Raw genomic sequence first — 19170 nt, 5'->3', positions numbered from 1 at the left:
TGTAGTCCAAACAAAGGGTGCTTTGAGGAGTTCTAGTCCAGGCAGAGGAGGACAGTAGCAGATGAAGTGTGGAAAGTGAGGGTGTGGGGGTGTAGAGGTGCAGGCAGAGCAGGATTGTGGGTGTTGTAGTCCAGTGGTTGTTTGTTACTTTAAGCCCTGAAATAGACTGTGTGTTTGAGCCCCATCGTTTATTTACAGTCACACAAGTCTGTATGTACACTACACACCAACACGTGCACACTCACACACACACACACGCACACACCATCTTCACATCACACAAACCAATAAATAAATAGATAAATAAATAAATAGCATGATATAAATACTTCAGTACCAGGTCTACAGGCTCTGATTCATCATGTACTGATAATAAACCAATCAGTGTGAGTCTGTCCTCGTCTCAGATTAAAAACATCCTGATCCATCAGTGCGTGCGCCCGTCACCCTCCCAGAGAAGAAAACAAAAACCCGCTGGAGGGAGGGAGGAGCCTGGGCGTGACGTTAACAGCAGTTCCCGTGAAGACAGTCGGCCAATCAGAGCCTGTCGCGTGCGGGGACCCAGATGTAGGGTCCGCTCTGCTCCTCGATGACCACTTTGACGTGGTGGTAGACTTCCTCGAAGCTGTCGCCGTGCACGATGGCTGGAAGACAGGCAAAGATGGCATCAAACCCCGAGACGCTCGTACGTTTCACACATGAACGCTCGTGAACTTAATCGTTGTTTTACCTGTGAAGCACTCCAGGAAGTCCTGCTCCAGCTTGATGGCTCGATCCAGAGCTTTCCTCGCCTGCTCCTCCGACAGGCGCTTGTTCAAGTCCCTGCACCAATGTCACACGTGTTAATTCTCACAGCGACATGAAATGCTCTGTGGCTCCGCCCACAAAACAACAACACTTTGAATCAAATCTTAAAAAAAGAAAATGTAAAATTTTAATTAATTTTCTTTTAAAGAATGTAATTGAATGACATTTGAGATTTTCATGTTTGAACTTTAATTTACTTTAAGAATCAAAAATTAAGAACCTCCCTGATTCGCAACCTGTGGTGTTGGGGGCTTTTTGTCCCTGGTAGGGTCTCCCACGGGGGCCCAGCTGGGCACCCACACTAGAGTCTGTGGATGAGGCACAACTCGTCTATCACCAGGTGGCAGAAGTCAGAATCCCATCTCTGCTTTTGCAGACCTCTGTCTGTTACTGGATCTGGGAGGTTGGTCTGATTTGACCTTTATGGGCGGAGTCAGAGAGCAGTTTGATCTGACCTCATGATTTTACGTGACGTGTTAGACTCACAGGATGTTCTCCAGCGACCGCGGTCGGATGAAGATAGCGATGGGGTGGAGCTGTGCCGCCTGCAGCCTCCTCACGGCGTTGGCCGACACATCCAGGATGCAGTGCTTCCCCTGAACACACACACACACCGTTACAATACTGCCACTGTGGGAGTGGAAACGGCCACTGTGGGAAAGTGCGGACTGTCACCTGCTCGGCCACCTGTCGCACACTCTGCACCGACGTCCCGTACAGGTGGTTGTTGTACTGCCCCGCCTCGATGAAGCGGTGCGACTGGATGTCCCGCTCCATCTGTTCCCGTGACGCCACAAAGTGGTAGTCCCGCCCATCCACCTCGTAGTCCCTGCGAGGGCGAGTCGTATCTGTGAGAGAGAGCGAGGTACACATTAGAAACCTGTCTGTTCAGTTCCTGTTTGACCACCTGTAGGCGGAGCCTTACGGGGAACGCAGGAGCCGAACTTGTCGGGGAACTCGGACAGCAGGTCGTCGTTGACGCGGTCTTTGGTGGGTCCCAGGATGATGATGGGGCGGGCATAGTCCACTGAACACACACACAGAGGTCATGTGACCCACAGTCAGAGGCGGGAACAGTTTGATTTAGAGTCTGGGGTCAAAGGTTACTGGTGACACTGACCTTCAATCTGAGTGATGAGCTCGTAGCTGTGAACGAAGCCTTCTCTACCTGCAAGAAGAAGAAACACCTGAAAACACAGGAAGTGACATCATACGAAGATCTGACCCATGACGGGGACATGATGATGAGGAGGGTCTGAGGTTACATGAACCCTCAGTTTGACTGAGTCACGTGGTTAGAAGTGAGAGAGGTCAGAGGTCACTTCCTGTCTGAAGGTTCCTGTGATGCTGTGATGAGGTCAGAGCTGATGGACGTCTCTGTGTTTTTGTGTTTCTGAGTCTGAGTGACTTCCTCTGGATCCTCGCAGAGGAGAAAACAGGAAGTAGATACTTCCACTTCCTGTATCATCAGCACAGGCTGCAGGTTTTATTTAACTTCCTCACACTGAACATGGAGCTTCGATGAATGACCTCTGACCTCTTCCTGTTCCTGAGCTCTCAGGTTCCTCCTCACTGATCATCAGGAGGTCAAACTATCATCACAGGAGTGTGTGTGGAGGAGTCACTGATGAATAACCACGCCTCCTCCTCCTCCTCCTCCTCTGTGTGTGTTATTATTTTACCTTTGCTCTTCATCCGTGACCACTCCTTCCTCTCCACTCTGAAACACACACACACACACACACTGGTTTCATTGTGTATTATTGAATTTGTCTTACAGTATAAAGCACCCTGAGGTGGCAGTCAGTGTGTGTGTGCAGCATTCACTGACCTGTGTGTGTGTGTGTGTGTGTGTGTGTGTGTGTGTGTGTGTGTGTGTGTGCAGCATTCACTGACCTGTGTGTGTGTGTGTGTGTGTGTGTGTGCAGCATTCACTGACCTGTGTGTGTGTGTGTGTGTGTGCAGCATTCACTGACCTGTGTGTGTGTGTGTGTGCAGCATTCACTGACCTGTGTGTGTGTGTGTGTGTGTGCAGCATTCACAGACCTGTGCTTGGAGGGGACGTAGCCCAGCTCCTCCAGCTCCCCCTGCTGGTTGACCCTGCGTGCCTGCCACCACTCCTCATCGGCGCTGTCGATCACGTGGAAGACCTCGCCAAAGTTAAAGTCCAGCGCCTGAGACAGCACGCCGCAGTCCCACTGCTTATCATAGTCGAAGAGCGCCCTGTAACACACACAGCACGCCATGGAGAACGCCGCTCATCGCCTCTGAGGACCTCAGGAGGTCATGTGACCACCTCAGACTGTCAGCTGACTGGGAGTCATTTAAATTTAGCTGATCTGGAGTCAGAAGTTGTTCCAGGAGTTCTCTGTGTGTTCTTCACGCACACTTCGGACCGACAAACACAGACACACACAGTCCTGTTTTCATATCTTAGTGAGGACATTAATTGACATATTTCTTACCCTAACCATCAAAAATGAAAGCGTCCCCATAACTGGGACCCTAAAACCACATTGTGAGTCTCAATCATGTCTTCATAGTCCCCATGATGGCTGTTGGTCCCCACAAGCATAGTAGCATTTAAATGTTGGTCCTCACAAAGATTTATAAACATGTACACATACACTAACTAAATGTTATGAATTCTAAACTGTATAAATACATACATGGCTTATTACAGCTCATACAGCGCTTTTCTACGCACTCACAGTGCTTTATGCAACGTGTGCATTCACCCAAGCACATTTCCTTTCTAGCTCACATTCACACACACATACTCTGATGGATGCATCGGTGAACATTAATATCTCGCTCAAGGATGTTTGGCATGCAGACCAGGGGAAGCCAGGAATCGAACCACCAACCTTGCGATCAGTAGATGACCTGGTCTACCGCCTGAGCTACAGCCACTCCTACTACAAACCTTACAATTCTGCAGTTGTTTATAACTGTTTCTATTGTTTTACTGTATTCTACCGATCTGTTCTGTGGATGTCCGTCTGGTCTCTGCTGTGTAGAGAGACAAACGTGTCTTACTGAGGATAAACCTCTCACACTCATAAACGTGGTGTCTGTGTTTCTGGAGGCAGAGCGGCTCGTCCTCTGAGGTTGTTGGTTCGATCCCTGGCAGCTCCAGCCTGCATTCAAACCCATCCTGAACCTGAGGTGCTCCTGATGTGTTCATGTTTTAGATTTGTTGGTAAAGGAATAATCTGCTGGATGCATCCATCTCTGAATCTAGATGGTTGATGGTTACAGCTGAGTGACACATGATGGAGTAAAGCACACCTGTTCACAGGCGTCATGACTGTGAGGTCATTCTGACTCATTCACAGTAGGAACAGATGAAAGAGGCCGGGCGTGCTGCCCTGAGGAGACCTGGTCCAGGTGTCTCAGTGTGTCACAGGTGAGCTCAGGTTACCTGATGTAGAAGGTGCGGCTGTTCCTCAGACTGCCGGACGAGCTGTTCATCATCTGCTCCCTCAGGTCGTGGATCTTTGCCTCGAAGCGACTGTACTCTGAAAACACACACTCGGAGTTTAAACAGGGTCAAGGTCAAAGGTCACACAGGTACAAGGGTCACATGATCACAGGTCTTTACACACAGTGAGCAGGACCAACCATCAGGATCATTGCAGGCCAATCACAGCTCACAGATGGATGAGGAGACCCTGCTGTTTCTCAATATGTGTACTCGTGCGTACTTGTGTGTACTTGTGTGTACTTGCGTGTACTTGTGTGTACTTGTGTGTACTTGTGTTCTCGTGGACTTGTGATACGTCATCAGTAACAGTACTGCTCCAATTCAAAGTAGCATCAAGCCAAGTACTTTCCTTCTTTGGCTCTCGGAGGAGGCGGACACACTTTTCCTCCTCTCCCTTATCTTCCCTGCTGATGTCCTTGTCTAGTCTCGTGGTTTTTGTATTTTCCCTGGAACATTCTCTCACAGTCTGTTCTCTAAAACCTAAAAGAGGAATTATGGATTGGATCAACTGGTCCCTGAATGCAATCAACACCCTTTTCTCAACGAGAAGTTTGGGCTCGGGTGAGCCTGAGTGCTGAAGGTATCTACCTATTCTGAACCATGGTAACAGGGTTCTGATTGGAGCTGGCTTGGCCCTGACTTATCGAAGAATTAAGAAAGCGGAACCGGCTGTTCAAACCTCCACAAGGCTGCCCGCTGGGATTGGAACGATGGGAAGAGGCGTGAGTTTCTCAAAATGGGCTCATTGAGTCAGCACGGATAAGATCTTGGAGAGGCTACGGCTGCTGTGAATACTCAGAATAAGATCTCTGACTGCAGACTGGATACATCTCGCAAGGGCTTGCTCGGAATAACATCTCTGGGCGCAAAATTGGATGACATCTCGGGGAGGCACACTGTCGTGAGTTCTCAGAATCGGCTCCTTGAGCACAAGAAATGACAACATCACAGAACGCAAGTATGGCGAAGCTCGCGGCTCTCCAACGGGAGATTGAGAGACCAGTGTTGGACTGTAGAACTGCTTTGAAATTCATATGAGCTGTTCGCACTAAAGTAAAACATACCATCACTTATGCAGAGACCCCTTTGGCACCAGCTGCAAGGCTGGAGCTGAACAACAACACCCTGATAACGACTGTCTTTAGTCTGTTCCTTCCCATTCCATGCAAGGCCACCTGGGTTGGCTGGAAGACTGGGACTGCAGCGGTCCCAGATCAGATGTACACACTGGAACTCTTTCCCATGTTGCTTGTCTGTGTTTATTGTGTTATGGTGTGTTGATATCTGTGCATTCCTGTATTATCCTTTTGTGTTGCACATTTCAATGTTTTTTTTCCTCGCTACCTGGCCTGACCTGTCTCCCCAATGTGATGTTTGTATTGTATGTACGGTCGGCAAGGTCTGTCATCTCGGTTGTGGGCAAAAGACCTGCAACTGACAAATAAAGGCTATCTCATCTCATCTCATTTCAACATTCCCGAATGTGTTCTGGCTCCTCCCATTTTACCCAGGATGCATCAGTGGTGGCTTATGTGGACTTGGTGCAGCCAAATATCCCAGAATGCATTTCGTCCAAAACTCAAACACAGCAGTGACGTAGGACAGCTGCTAAAAAGATATGACTCTGTGTAAAAAAATGAACTTTTAAGATATTTTAAGGAGAGAATGTTGCTGTGTGAACTTCAAATATCAGGACATCACATATTTGTAAAAGCGCTCCGACGTTTTCAGAGACATCTGTTACCCACCAGCTGTCAGCTGACCATGAGGTCAAGGGTCACCAGAGCGAGAACAGCGGACTCCATCGTTTTTAACCCCCCGCGGTCTTTGACTGCTCAGGTTAAACATATAAGTCACTTAGATAAAATGTTCATGTTTGCTTTATTTGCCAAAGTGCCTGAAATACTGTTTTATCTTTTTTCTTACAGAAACCTCCCACACCATGAGAAATTTCCACTGCAAATATTAATAACAGTAAAATTACGAGGGGATGGCAGTGAAACCTCTGGAGCTGTGATGTCATCAAGTCATCAAGTACACTGATGTTCCAGCTGTGGAACGATCGCGCTGCGTTCTCAGGAAGTGTGACGCGTGAACTTACAACGCACGGACTAGTGAGAACACGAGTGCGGAGTCGCGTACTGGAGTAGTGACAAACGGGTTACGTGTGTGTGTGTGTGTGTGTGTGTGTGTGTGTGTGTGTGTGTGTGTGTGTGTGTGTGTGTGTGTGAGTGTGTGTGAGTGTGTGTGAGTCTGTGTGTGTGTGTGTGTGAGTCTGTGTGTGTGTGTGTGTGTGTGTGTGTGTGTGTGTGTGTGTGTGTGTGTGTGTGTGTGTGTGTGTGTGTGTGTGTGTGTGTGAGTCCTCACCCTCAGGTCTGTACTGTGCTACTATGGTAACAGTCTGCCCGGCGTTCTTCAGAGCTGCTGCTGCCTGCTCATGTGTGGCGTACCGGAGGTCCACCCCGTTCACCTGCATACACACACACACACACACACACACACACACACACACACACACGTTAGTTGAGTGGATCTGTGGTCAGTACCTCTGCCTGACCAGCAGGGGGCAGCCAGGTTACACTTTTGTTTCTGCTGGTTACAAACTGATCTGTGACTGAGGACCAGAGCTGATGTAACACCAGACAAGTTACTCATCAGAGTACTCTGATTACTTTTCTGTTGTAGTTTGAGAGTCTAAAGCACATGTATCAAACTCAAGGCCCGCGGGCCACATCCGGCCCGGCGTACATTTATATCCTGCCCGCGAGATGATTTTATATAGATGTACTATTATTGTTATTCATGGCCCGGCGATATGAGGCGCTAATAACACACAAGTTGATTCTGACAGCAGAGCCTTTCAGCGCCAGTGGGAGGCTGAATATATGTTTACAGACATGCTGGTAAACCCGTGAGTCTTATTAGTGGAGCTAATGTGGCTGTAATTAATTTAATTTAAGACGGCACTACGAGACAAAACGTCAGGATAAGCTGAAAAACCTAAATGCAGAAACTACAGAAAGGAGAAGAGCTGAAGAAGAATCTGACATTTCAGCAGACGTTTGTCACCAGAGCAAAACCACAAAGTGAAGCTGTTGTGAAAGCAGGTTTTATTGTGGCAGAGGAGCCAAATCAGCCCAGTACCGCTCTGAAGAGCTGCAGGATGAAGCTGTGCGACGCACCAGTGACACCTGCCTCACTTTCCCTGCTGCAGTAATGTTGAACCAAGTCAGCAGACGTTGCTGAGCTGCACCTGTGCAGATGCAGATGCAGCTGCAGTGTAACGATGCACTCAGGGAAAGTGCGACACTGAACGGCCCGCACAGTTTATTAGCTCCACTCCTGCAGCAGCGCCCAGCTCCGTCTGCATGCGGCTCCAACCTTGTGTTTGCTCTCATTTACTTTTTCTGGGGTTTTGGCAGCATGTTCGTATTTCTAACTTGCAGGATATATTTTTATGAAGAGCAAATTATTTAAAGTTAAAGTTTATTTTTTTAAGTTTATTTAATCTGGAATAATATTCCTGTCTGTTTTTATTCATATTTATGTTTAAAAAACAGTTTTAGTGTTCAATGAATGTTTGTCTTGTTTGGCCCGCGACCTAAAGTGAGCCTTGAGTTTGACACCCCTGCTCTAAAGTACTCCTATTATTTTGGACTTCATGTCTTCATGAGATCAATAACTCCAACAGGTGTTAGTTGTTGGAGTTATTGATCACATTTATCTCTAAATAACTCACCTGCTCTGAAGACCTGCTGTGTGTGTGTTTGTGTGTATTACACTGAGGATCTGTGTGTGTTTGTGTGTATTACACTGAGGATCTGTGTGTGTGTTTGTGTGTATTACACTGAGTATCTGTGTGTGTGTTTGTGTGTATTACACTGAGGATCTGTGTGTGTGTTTGTGTGTATTACACTGAGGATCTGGTCTCCCTTGCGGAGCTCCCCGCTCAGGTCTGCTGGGCCTCCTGCGAGGATGAAGGAGATGAAGATGCCCTCTCCGTCCTCTCCGCCCACGATGTTGAAGCCCAGGCCGGTGGAGCCGCGCTGCACGCAAACCCTGCGAGGCTCCCTCGAGTACTCGTCCTCTCCCATCATGCCGCGGGGGATCGGGGAGTATCGCCGCGGTGACGGAGGAGGGAGGGCTTGTGGGTAATCGCACATATAGTCCGGCTCCATGTAGGCTGCAGCGAGGACAGAAGATTCAGCAGCTGATCTCTGACATCTAGATCAGGGACACGGGTCTAACATCTGAATAAGGGACAGGTCTAACATCTGGATCAGGGTCACGGGTCTAACATCTGGATCAGGGTCACGGGTCTAACATCTGGATCAGGGACAGGTCTAACATCTGGATCAGGGTCACGGGTTTGACATCTGGATCAGGGTCACGGGTCTAACATCTGGATCAGAGACACGGGTCTAACATCTGGATCAGGGTCACGGGTCTAACATCTGGATCAGGGTCACGGGTCTAACATCTGGATCAGGGTCACGGGTCTAACATCTGGATCAGGGACAGGTCTAACATCTGGATCAGGGACAGGTCTAACATCTGGATCAGGGTCACGGGTCTAACATCTGGATCAGGGACACGGGTCTAACATTTGAATAAGGGAAAGGTCTAACATCTGGATCAGGGACACAGGTCTAACATCTGGATCAGGGTCACGGGTCTAACATCTGGATCAGGGACACGGGTCTAACATCTGGATCAGGGTCACGGGTCTAACATCTGGATCAGGGACAGGTCTAACATCTGGATCAGGGACACGGGTCTAACATCTGGATCAGGGTCACAGGTCTAACATCTGGATCAGGGACATGGGTCTAACATCTGGATCAGGGACACGGGAGTAACATCTGGATCAGGGACACGGGTCTAACATCTGGATCAGGGACACAGGTGTAACATCTGGATCAGGGACAGGTCTAACATCTGGATCACAGGTTTAACTGGTTGCTGACTGTGTGTTTGACACAGTATTCTGGATTAATCTGTTATGAATGATAATCTTATCCATAGTAAAGCAAACATCCTGGACCTTCCTCTGAGTCTGAGTCTTGAGTTCACCTGCATCAGGATCAAAGCCTGATAGGATCAAACATTCCTGGAGCTTCTTGAAGGAAAACCTCATTAAACTCATTTTAAAGCCTGACTGTGTCCTGGTTTCATCTTCTGAGGAGTTTAGAATTAGTCTGAGCTGAAAGTGCACATCTGTCCTCTAGGTGGCGCTGCAGGGAAACTAAAGTCATCATTCAGAGTGAACTCACATCTGTACAGATGACTGATATGCAGTATTATTTACAATATTACTGTAGTATTATCACTGTAATCAACCTGTGAGCAGGTCTAGTCAGTGTGATGCTGTACAGGTGTACTTACAGCTGGTCAGGTCGGGGGGGCTGTATCGATCAATTGGGTGGATGTACTGCGAGGTGGGCGTGGCCACCTTCAGGTAGACCACCTCTCCTGTATTCTTCAGGGCTGACACGGCGTCTTCATGCAGGACGTCCTCCAGAGACATGTGGTTGACCTGCCAGGGGGTGGAGCCTCACGTTAGACCACAGTCACATCAGTTTAGCGTGTCAGAGAGAACACGTGTGATGTCACATACCGCCAGGATTTTGTCTCCGATCTGCAGCCGCCCGTCACGGTGTGCCGCCCCGCCCTCGATGATCTTGGTGACATAGATGCTGTTGTCTCCAGGGACGTGCTGGTTCCCCACGCCGCCCGCTATACTGAAGCCCAGACCTGCACCGGGGGGCGGGGTTAGATTAACAAAACCCAGAACACAGCGAGTGATGAAGATCAAACTGACTCATGGCAAACAACATTTACAGATTAAAAAGGTGATGAACTAAAATATGTTACTGACGTAATCAGTGCGTCACAAAATGTTAAAAATATATAAAGTAATAAATCTCCAGGTGTGACTGGCTCCAGGTGAGGTGACACGTTCAGGTGTGTTTCTGCTTCCTGTTTGACCAAACTGTATTTATAACAGGTTTATTAAACATTACTACAGTGTCCTGCTGAGGAATCAGAGTATAAATGGTTATAAAGGTGAATCTCCTGTATGAAGCCTCTGTCATGTCTCTAATTCTTCTTTTGCTGACATAAAACATAAAGTATTTAAGAACTGTAATGACTCTAACAGTCCAGCAGAGGGCGGCAGAGCAGCTGGAATCACAGTTACATAAGAGCTGCTCTCCTGTCTCACCTTTGGGTCCTTTCATCAGTTTGATCTGTGTGATGCGTTCGCTCGGTGGGCGTCTCCGCAGCACGTACAGCCTGACAACAGGCCCCGCCTCCTTCAGCGCCTCCACAGCGATGGAGTGAGTGACCTCCCGGACGTCCACATCGTTAACGAATACGATGCTGTCGTTCACCCTGGAGATGAAGAGAGAGAGAGAGAGTCATTGTCACCTCCTCAAACAGCTGTTTGAAGGCTCAGGGGTGATCAGGTCCTTTAAAGGTGAGAGGCTCAGCTTCATGTCCTCAGAGAACACAAGCACAAGCAGTCTGTGTGTGTTTCTGTGTGTGTCTGTTTGTGTGTGTGTTTGTGTTTCTGTGTGTGTGCACCTGAGGCGTCCGTCCTGGGCAGCGGCTCCTCCGGGGATGATCTTGGTGATGAAGATGGAGGGGTCGTCTCCGATGTGAGGATTGTCGGTTCCTCCCGCAATGCTGAAGCCCAGACCAGAGTTACCCTGAACACACACACGTGAACACACACATGAACACACTGTACCTGATGCAGACCTGGGTCTTCCTGTATGTGGATCCCGGATGAGCCCCCACTTACACCAGCACCTGGCCCATGAGCTCAGTGAGCTCATAAATCAAATCTGGGAGTGAATCTAAGACAAACAGCCAGCCCAGGCCCAGGAGAGTTATGCAGCTGTCAGGTTAGCTTCCTGCACAGCTGGATAACCTGGAGCTCTGCAGATGTTGACGTTTTTATCAGACTCAGACTGATGTCCAAACCAGCTGACTTTTGGATCTTCAGCTCTCAGAGGGGAGAAAGAGGAGAGAGGCTGAAGAGATATTTGGTGTTTTCTGGTTTTGTATTTTTGATAATCTTGAATTTTGGTTCTATGTTCTGTGTTATTTATTCTTCTGGTCATAATGTTATATTCTGTTTTCTATAGATCCTGCTTTCTGTGCTGTTAGTTCCCTTCATGATGGAGCAACGAGGTGAAGAAAGACAAGCTGAAGGTTCATTGGTCCAGCAGACCCAGTGTTCCTCTGCTCATGGTCTCTGTTAGAGACAGGGGGAGTAAGTCGGACATCCAGTAAGTGGAGCTGCTGCTCCTTCACTTTGAAAGGACCCCGATGAGGACGTCCTGAGGAGCTGACACCTGTCACTGGGCTGAGAGGCCTCATGGTGTGAACTAGGACTGGGCGATATATCGAGTTTTTTAAAAATATCGATATATTTTTATACGAGATATAAGATGTGACAATATCCTTTATATCGATATAGTCTATGTTACTTTATAATTATAGTTGTGGAGCCATAAGTTTGCCTCTCTTTCCTCCACTTTTGTCTTTACGCAACGTTACTCGGCCTCGCCTCTCCTTCACTGAACACAACTCCCCCTCCTCCCCCATAGCTTCACCTGCAGGCAGCGACAACATGGGCACGGCAAATCTCTGTTAACGAGTTACCGCGCATCGCCCCGTGCGTGGGGCTGGACGGCGTCAACGTGTTAGCGAGCTAACCACGCTAACGAGCTAACCACGCTAACGCCATGCAGCCCAGAGGGGCTGCACAGCCTAGAATCCTTTCATTCTCTCAGAAGTTGACAGCTCGCCTCATGTATGAATCCTGGTTGTGCTTGATGACAACGAACCAATTTTATGTGGAACACAGCGCTCAGCAATCTGTCAATAAATGTTTTAGTACGACTTTGCTAAGCTACGAAGCTGCAGCGCTTGATGTATTGCCAGAGCATTATGGTTACCGAGAAGCCTCGCGGAGTGATACGCACTGTGCTTCAACGTAATATTACTGTACTGTGTGTATAAGGACCATAAATGGCACCTGTAAGAGACACGGTTACAAAGAGGATTTCAAACTGCAGGCTGTCAGTCACGCAGTAGAAGTTGGGAACAGAGCAGCTGCTTGTTATTATGCTCAGCGTCTGTTAGCTTACATTTTGACTGCACAATTGTGAGCTTTTTGTTATGCACAAAAACAACAGTTTTCTTTTATTTATAGAGCATTATTATTTAATAGATGCTGATCATTTATTTTTGAGTAATTTCTTCATGTACATCTGTGCTGTATGTTAATAAAAGTGCCTGTGTGACATCTGGGACACAGCTTTGACTAAGAACTCTCTGTTCGTTCTTACTTTATGGCTTTTAAAAAATATCGAGATATATATCGTATATCGCCATCCAGCTAAAACATATCGAGATATGAATTTTGGGTCATATCGCCCAGCCCTAGTGTGAACTGAGTTCAGCCTCAGCAGCAGGTTACCATGACAGCAGTTAGTCAGCTGTTTCAGTCAGAGCTTCACTGACGGAGCAGAGGAGATGTTTCTGCTCCACTTCCTGTGATGGTGTCACCATGATAGCTGCTGTCCACATGACCGCAGGAAGCTGCGAGCTGTTGGCTGAAGACGTCCACAGAGACGAGCTTCACCTTCCTGTCCTCTAACAAGGCTGAATCTAATCCTCCTCATGCTCCTGCAGCTCTCTGGACCATCTGCCTGATGGAGGTCAGTCCTGCCTGATATTACCCAGCAGCCCTTTCACTAATGTGTCTTCACAGCAGAGCTAAACCTTCATCATCATCATCATAAGCCCTGACAGGAACATCTCATTTACTTCCTGTTTTCTTCTTCTGTGGTGTTTCTGCCTGCAGCTCGTATTCAATGATCAGCTGTGCATGAATTATGCAGATGTGTCTGCAGACTTCTCACTCACTGAGGACAGATGTTAGTGTCTCTGTCCATCCGCTGTCTCTGACACACCTCCACACTCATCCTCACCATCCTCCTCCTCCTCATCATCATCCTCACAGAGTGCATGAAGGGCTGATGGGAGGTGACTCATGAAATCACTCCTGTGTGTGCTGACAGCTGTGCCTCTGTGAGCAGATCTGAGACCAGCTGATTAAACGTCAGGTTCACTGGTTTGATTTGTAAAAGGAGCTAAAAATAACCCGCTGATGTCAGGGGGGCGTGGCTTACATTCAGAGGGTGACGGCGGCTTTTAAATCAGAGTGATGCGTCTAAAAACAGAGCGGAGACGAGCTGGAAGGAGCGCGAGGACCGAGTGTTTCTCACCACTACACGTGTGTGTGTGTGTGTGTGTGTGTGTGTGTGTGTGTGTGTGTGTGTGTGTGTGTGTGTCTGTGTGTCTGTGTGTGTCTGTGTGAGTGTGTGTCTGTGTGTCTGTGTGTGTCTGTGTGAGTGTGTGTGTGTGTGTCTGTGTGTGTCTGTGTGTGTGTGTGTGAGTGTGTGTGTGTCTGTGTGTGTGAGTGTGTGTGTGTGTCTGTGTGTGTGAGTGTGTGTGTGTGTGTGTGTGTGTGTGTCTGTGTGTCTGTGTGTGTCTCTGTGTGTGTGTGTGTGTGTGTCTGTGTGTGTGTGTGTGTGTCTCTGTGTGTGTGTGTGTGTGTGTGTGTGTGTCTGTGTGTGTGTGTGTCTGTGTGTGTCTGTGTGTGTGCGCTCACCCTCTCCAGTGTGATCTCCTCGTACTCCAGCTCTCCCTCTGACCCGTTCATCTGTAAAAAAAATAAACACATGAAGAGTTAAATCACATCCCAGAATATCTCTGCTCATCGCCACGGCAACTCCATGGTAACAGCTGTTGAGCCCTCAAGGGGCCCGGTTACCTGGGCAACTGTAGCCGTAGCTATAGCAACCAACTCTCATATCATCTGCTCCAAGCACTCATGAGAGCTTGGAGACACGGTTATTACATCACTTCCTGCTGTGGCGCTCTCTCCACTCATTAACCACACACCTCACTGAGTCATGTGACCAAACCCTTCACAGCTCGTCCATCATCATCCACCCGCCTTCTTCGTTTGTCCAGGTGAGGGTAGCTGGGGGCGGAGCCTATCAGTCCATGCCAGCTGTTCACGCTGTACACACACTCTACCTCACACTTACACAGGTTATCACAGGAGGACACACACACACCACCCAGCATGTCCTCTGTCCTTCATGTCCTGAAGCACACCTGACATCATGATTCTCATGACATCATCATGACATCACTGACAGCCACAGATGTGCAGCTCCATCAGTGCCATTTAAAGCTGTCAGCAGGCGCTGTGCTAGCTACACCTGATGTATTCAAAGCCTCCATCAGGCTGCTCTACACCCAGCCAAACACCTCCAGAAGGGCCAGGCTCAGTGAGGGGGGGACATGTGCTGCAGATATGAGGGAGGGTTCAGGGTCACCTGATCCTAGACCCGCCCACACACAGCTCTGACCATCAACACATACACAGAGCTGTAAACAGGGGTCAGAGCTCCTGCAGGTGTGTGTACAGGTGAGCTGTTAGTTTTCAGTCATTCTTTATGAAATGCAAAGCGGTTACTGAAACAGCTGCTAACAGCTGGAGCAGAGATAGATACACTGTAACAGCGTCTCTGTTTGTGACACGTTCAGATGATCCAAACAGGAAACAGCTGGAGCAGCTTCTCTGACAGTAAACTGTGTGTTAGAAAACGTGTCTGAGGGTTGGACGTCCTTTAATCCGCACACTGTAATAAAAATAGGAGCTAATAAAAGCTTTAAAGCAGATAGAAATAACTGCAGGATGTTTGATGCTTGATCAAAGCTCCACAGGCAGCAGCTGGTAAATTTATCAGCTGTACTGTATTTGGAGCTCATCACACCATCACTGAGCCAACATGGCCTCCCTGTCAGGGGGCGGGGTTTGTGATTTCTTGGAAATATGTTCTTGTGTTGTTATTATTAGTTAGGACTTAGTTCAGTTTTAGTCCAGTTTGTGTTATCACCCGTGTCCCCTTGTGTCTCTCCTCTGTGTCCCTCTCTCGCTCCCTCTCTCTTGTGTCAAGCTTTCGTGTCCGAGTTCATGTCTCTCCATGCTTCCTGTTTTATTTTGAAAGTCCGTTGGCGTGGTGTTGTTGCGGACCTCTGCTCCACCAGGAGTCTACAGGAAAACTGATGTTCCATGTTCAGTGTGTTTAGCTTTGCTTCCCATGTGGCGTGATGTTGATTTGTGTCAGCTGTTTCCACTTCCCTCATTACCCTGCTGTATATTTAAGTCGTTCAGTGTCGGGTCATCTGTTTGTGTTGCTTCAGGTCATGTCAGGTCTTGGGTTTTTTTGTGCTCCTGCTCAGATTCATGCTCATGTTCTTGTGTCATAGTTTTCATGGTTAGTCTTAGCTGCTCCCAGTTTAGTTTTGTCCCAGTTTGCTTTGTCTTTGTTTTGTGTTTTTTTTCCCATCAGCCAAATAAACGGCCCACATTTTGTTAAACCTTCATATAACACTCGCTGTTTCCTGCTGACACACCTGGATACAGGAGCACAACATCTGTATCCTGACAGCTCAGAGAGCTGAAGCATCTTCACCCACTGATCTGCAACTTCCACCTAACCTCCACCCATGTCACACTGATGGAGGTCTTTAACACAGCTGGAGCCTGAGAAGGACCAGAGTGAAGGGATCAGGACCTCCATGAACCCACCACCTAAGCTAGCTAGCTAACTAGCACCTGCTCTACTGTACTCTACTCGGTTCTACTTGACTTTACTTGGTTACGGCTGGTTTTTGTTACAGATGAGTCCCACCTCAGTCACTTCTTTGAAAGTCTGTTTATGTCACTATTTAAAATGTTTGTCATACAACAAACAAACCCAACGTCGGGGTCGCTATAGCAACACGGCACGAGTCCTGTGATGTCATGTGTGTGACACAAACACAACAATGGAGAACTTGATGTGTTAAACAGTGGTAGACGTGTGCACGCTGTCCAGTAGATCCCAGTGGAACTGAGGCTCTAATGTAGGTGGGTGCTTCAGGGCCTCGGCTGCAGTCTGTTTTCAGGGGGCCCCAGGCCCCTGTTTTCCTTACATTACATTAAACCAACATGACGGAACCACCAGTCCCAGCCTGCAGACGGTTTTCATCGTGCTGTTGTTCACAGACAAAGACCCTATCAGGTGTCTGAACTATGCACGTTTAAATTCATGTAGTCAGAGTCACTAGAGGTGTCCAAATTCATGGGCTGCATCCTCCTGAGGACCCGGCCTTCGAAGTCTACGTGGGACAAAATATAACAGGACACTGGCATAAACTCTCGACTGTCTAATACGTCTGTTTAATCAGTTTTCTGTTTGACGTTTATTCAGTTGTGTGAAAACCAAGGAGGAAACCACCCAGGGGATTAATAAAGTTTTATTTAATCTAATCTAATAATTTTGATCTCAGCCAAACCGATTTACTCACGAACAAACAAAACACTGAAAAAAGTCCAACAATAACATTTTTAGGTTGTCTAAGTGTCTTATATATTACGATTAACCCGAGCAGCGAAAGTCCGCGGGGATCTGAAAATGATGTGTCGGGAGTTGTGCCGTTCTCGGCAGCTCTAGTGACCCTCGAGCTCCCGGCTTCCTGTCGAGCTGGTGGGTAACAGACGTCTCTGAAAACATCGAAGCACTTTTACAAATATGCGATATCTTGATAAACCGAGCAGATATTTGATGTTTACACAGCTACTTCCTCGCCTGAAAATATGTTAAAAGTTTATTTTGTGACCCAGAAAGAGTAACAAGAGTAATATTAAAACTTAGCAGCGGCCGCCATTGTTGGAAACTGGAGTTGGGCTGGGCCGAGCTATGAATTCTGGGATATGGTGGGCCACGAAGGACACACCCGACCCATCCTTCAAATTCGGGGAAAAGGAGGACGCATTTGTCGGCTGCATTCGGAGGAGTCTACGAATTTGGACAGCCTTCGTCGCGTCGCTGTGACTTAATCGCTCTATAAACACGTCCTCAGGAGGATGCAGTCCATGAATTTGGACACCCGCACTATGTACAAACACACACCTGTAACCTCCACAGTCACCATGGTAACATGTGACATCACGGGCCTGGCACAGGTGAGCGTTTCAGCAGCTTACAGGTGTGAGTTCACACATTCATGACTGCAGTTTATATGATTAATAAAGAATATTGTGTTCTTATCACAGCTCAGTGTGGAAATCACATTATCCTGAGCTGTGGGTCGTTTCCGTGGAAACACAGTGATGTAATTTAGTTAGCAGGCTCTGTTAAAGAGTGCCTCTGTCTGTTGTTTTAGAGGCGCTCGCTGTGAGATATGAATCTGTTAATAGTTCATGCATTCATCAGCCGTGTCTGTGTGACGCTCACATGAGAAGTTATCAAGCATCAAAGATTTAAAATCAGGCAGAAACAGGCGACGACCAACGGGCCAGATACAGCAGGATGCCCACGATGAGGGTAAACCTGTGTGTGTGTGTGTGTGTGTGTGTGTGTGTGTGTGTGAGTGAGTGAGTGAGTGTGTGTCTGTGTGTGTGTGTGTGTGTGTGTGTCAGTAACACAGTGAACTCTGCTTCAGTCCCTGAAGGCTCGAGCATCAACACTAAAACACACAGTTCACTTCATTCAGCTCATCTCTGGAGACGCTGCAGCTCCAATACACTTATATAACAGAGAGAGAGGGCGAGAGAGGCAGGCTGACAGCAGGAGAGAGAGAGAGAGAGGGCGAGAGAGGCAGGCTGACAGCAGGAGAGAGAGAGAGAGAGGGCGAGAGAGGCAGGCTGACAGCAGGAGAGAGAGAGAGGGCGAGAGAGGCAGGCTGACAGCAGGAGAGAGAGAGGGCGAGATAGGCAGGCTGACAGCAGGAGAGAGAGAGAGGGAGAGGGCGAGAGAGGCAGGCTGACAGCAGGAGAGAGAGAGAGAGAGGGCGAGAGAGGCAGGCTGGACAGCAGGAGAGAGAGGGCGAGAGAGGCAGGCTGACAGCAGGGGAGAGAGAGAGGCGAGAGAGGCAGGCTGACAGCAGGAGAGAGAAGAGAGGGCGAGAGAGGCAGGCTGACAGCAGGAGAGAGAGAGAGAGAGGGGCGAGAGAGGCAGGCTGACAGCAGGAGAGAGAGAGAGAGAGGGCGAGAGAGGCAGGCTGACAGCAGGAGAGAGAGAGAGGGCGAGAGAGGCAGGCTGACAGCAGGAGAGAGAGAGAGAGAGAGAGGGCGAGAGAGGCAGGCTGACAGCAGGAGAGAGAGAGAGGGCGAGAGAGGCAGGCTGACAGCAGGAGAGAGAGAGAGAGAGAGGGCGAGAGAGGCAGGCTGACAGCAGGAGAGAGAGAGAGAGAGGGCGAGAGAGGCAGGCTGACAGCAGGAGAGAGAGGGCGAGATAGGCAGGCTGACAGCAGGAGAGAGGGAGAGGGCGAGAGAGGCAGGCTGACAGCAGGAGAGAGAGAGAGGGCGAGAGAGGCAGGCTGACAGCAGGAGAGAGAGAGAGGGCGAGAGAGGCAGGCTGACAGCAGGAGAGAGAGAGAGGGAGAGGGCGAGATAGGCAGGCTGACAGCAGGAGAGAGAGAGAGGGAGAGGGCGAGATAGGCAGGCTGACAACAGGAGAGAGAGAGAGAGGGAGAGGGCGAGAGAGGCAGGCTGACAGCAGGGAGAGAGAGAGAGAGAGAGGGCGAGAGAGAGAGAGAGCGGGCGAGAGAGGCAGATTGACAGCAGGAGAGAGAGAGAGAGGGGCGAGAGAGAGGGCGAGAGAGGCAGATTGACAGCAGGAGAGAGAGAGAGGGAGAGGGCGAGAGAGGCAGGAAGACACAGAGTGCAGCAGACAGAGCAGGAGCATGGTCCACGGTTGGTCCACGGTTGGTCCACGATTGGTCTACGGTTGGTCCAC

At 48.7% G+C, this 19170-nt stretch overlaps 1 protein-coding gene across 1 annotated transcript; it reads right to left on the bottom strand.

Moving 5' to 3' along the window:
* Positions 1-275: 275 nt before the first annotated feature.
* On the bottom strand, positions 276-14758 carry LOC113017422 (disks large homolog 4-like). The gene is made up of 16 exons (XM_026160561.1): positions 13983-14758; positions 10880-11004; positions 10518-10687; positions 9912-10048; positions 9680-9830; positions 8209-8477; positions 6662-6764; positions 4232-4328; positions 2854-3030; positions 2490-2527; positions 1928-1975; positions 1733-1834; positions 1483-1655; positions 1294-1403; positions 731-822; positions 276-644 (listed from the first exon to the last, which is right to left on the bottom strand). The coding sequence occupies exons 1-16, from the start codon at positions 14052-14054 to the stop codon at positions 538-540; spliced, it is 1971 nt and encodes a 656-aa protein (XP_026016346.1). The 5' UTR covers positions 14055-14758; the 3' UTR covers positions 276-537.
* Positions 14759-19170: the final 4412 nt, after the last annotated feature.

Source organism: Astatotilapia calliptera, unplaced genomic scaffold (genome assembly GCF_900246225.1).
Source record: "Astatotilapia calliptera unplaced genomic scaffold, fAstCal1.2 U_scaffold_12, whole genome shotgun sequence".
Classification (NCBI taxonomy): domain Eukaryota; kingdom Metazoa; phylum Chordata; class Actinopteri; order Cichliformes; family Cichlidae; genus Astatotilapia; species Astatotilapia calliptera.
Note: the sequence above shows the minus strand (reverse complement) of the source record. Positions and strands in the feature narration are given on the sequence as shown.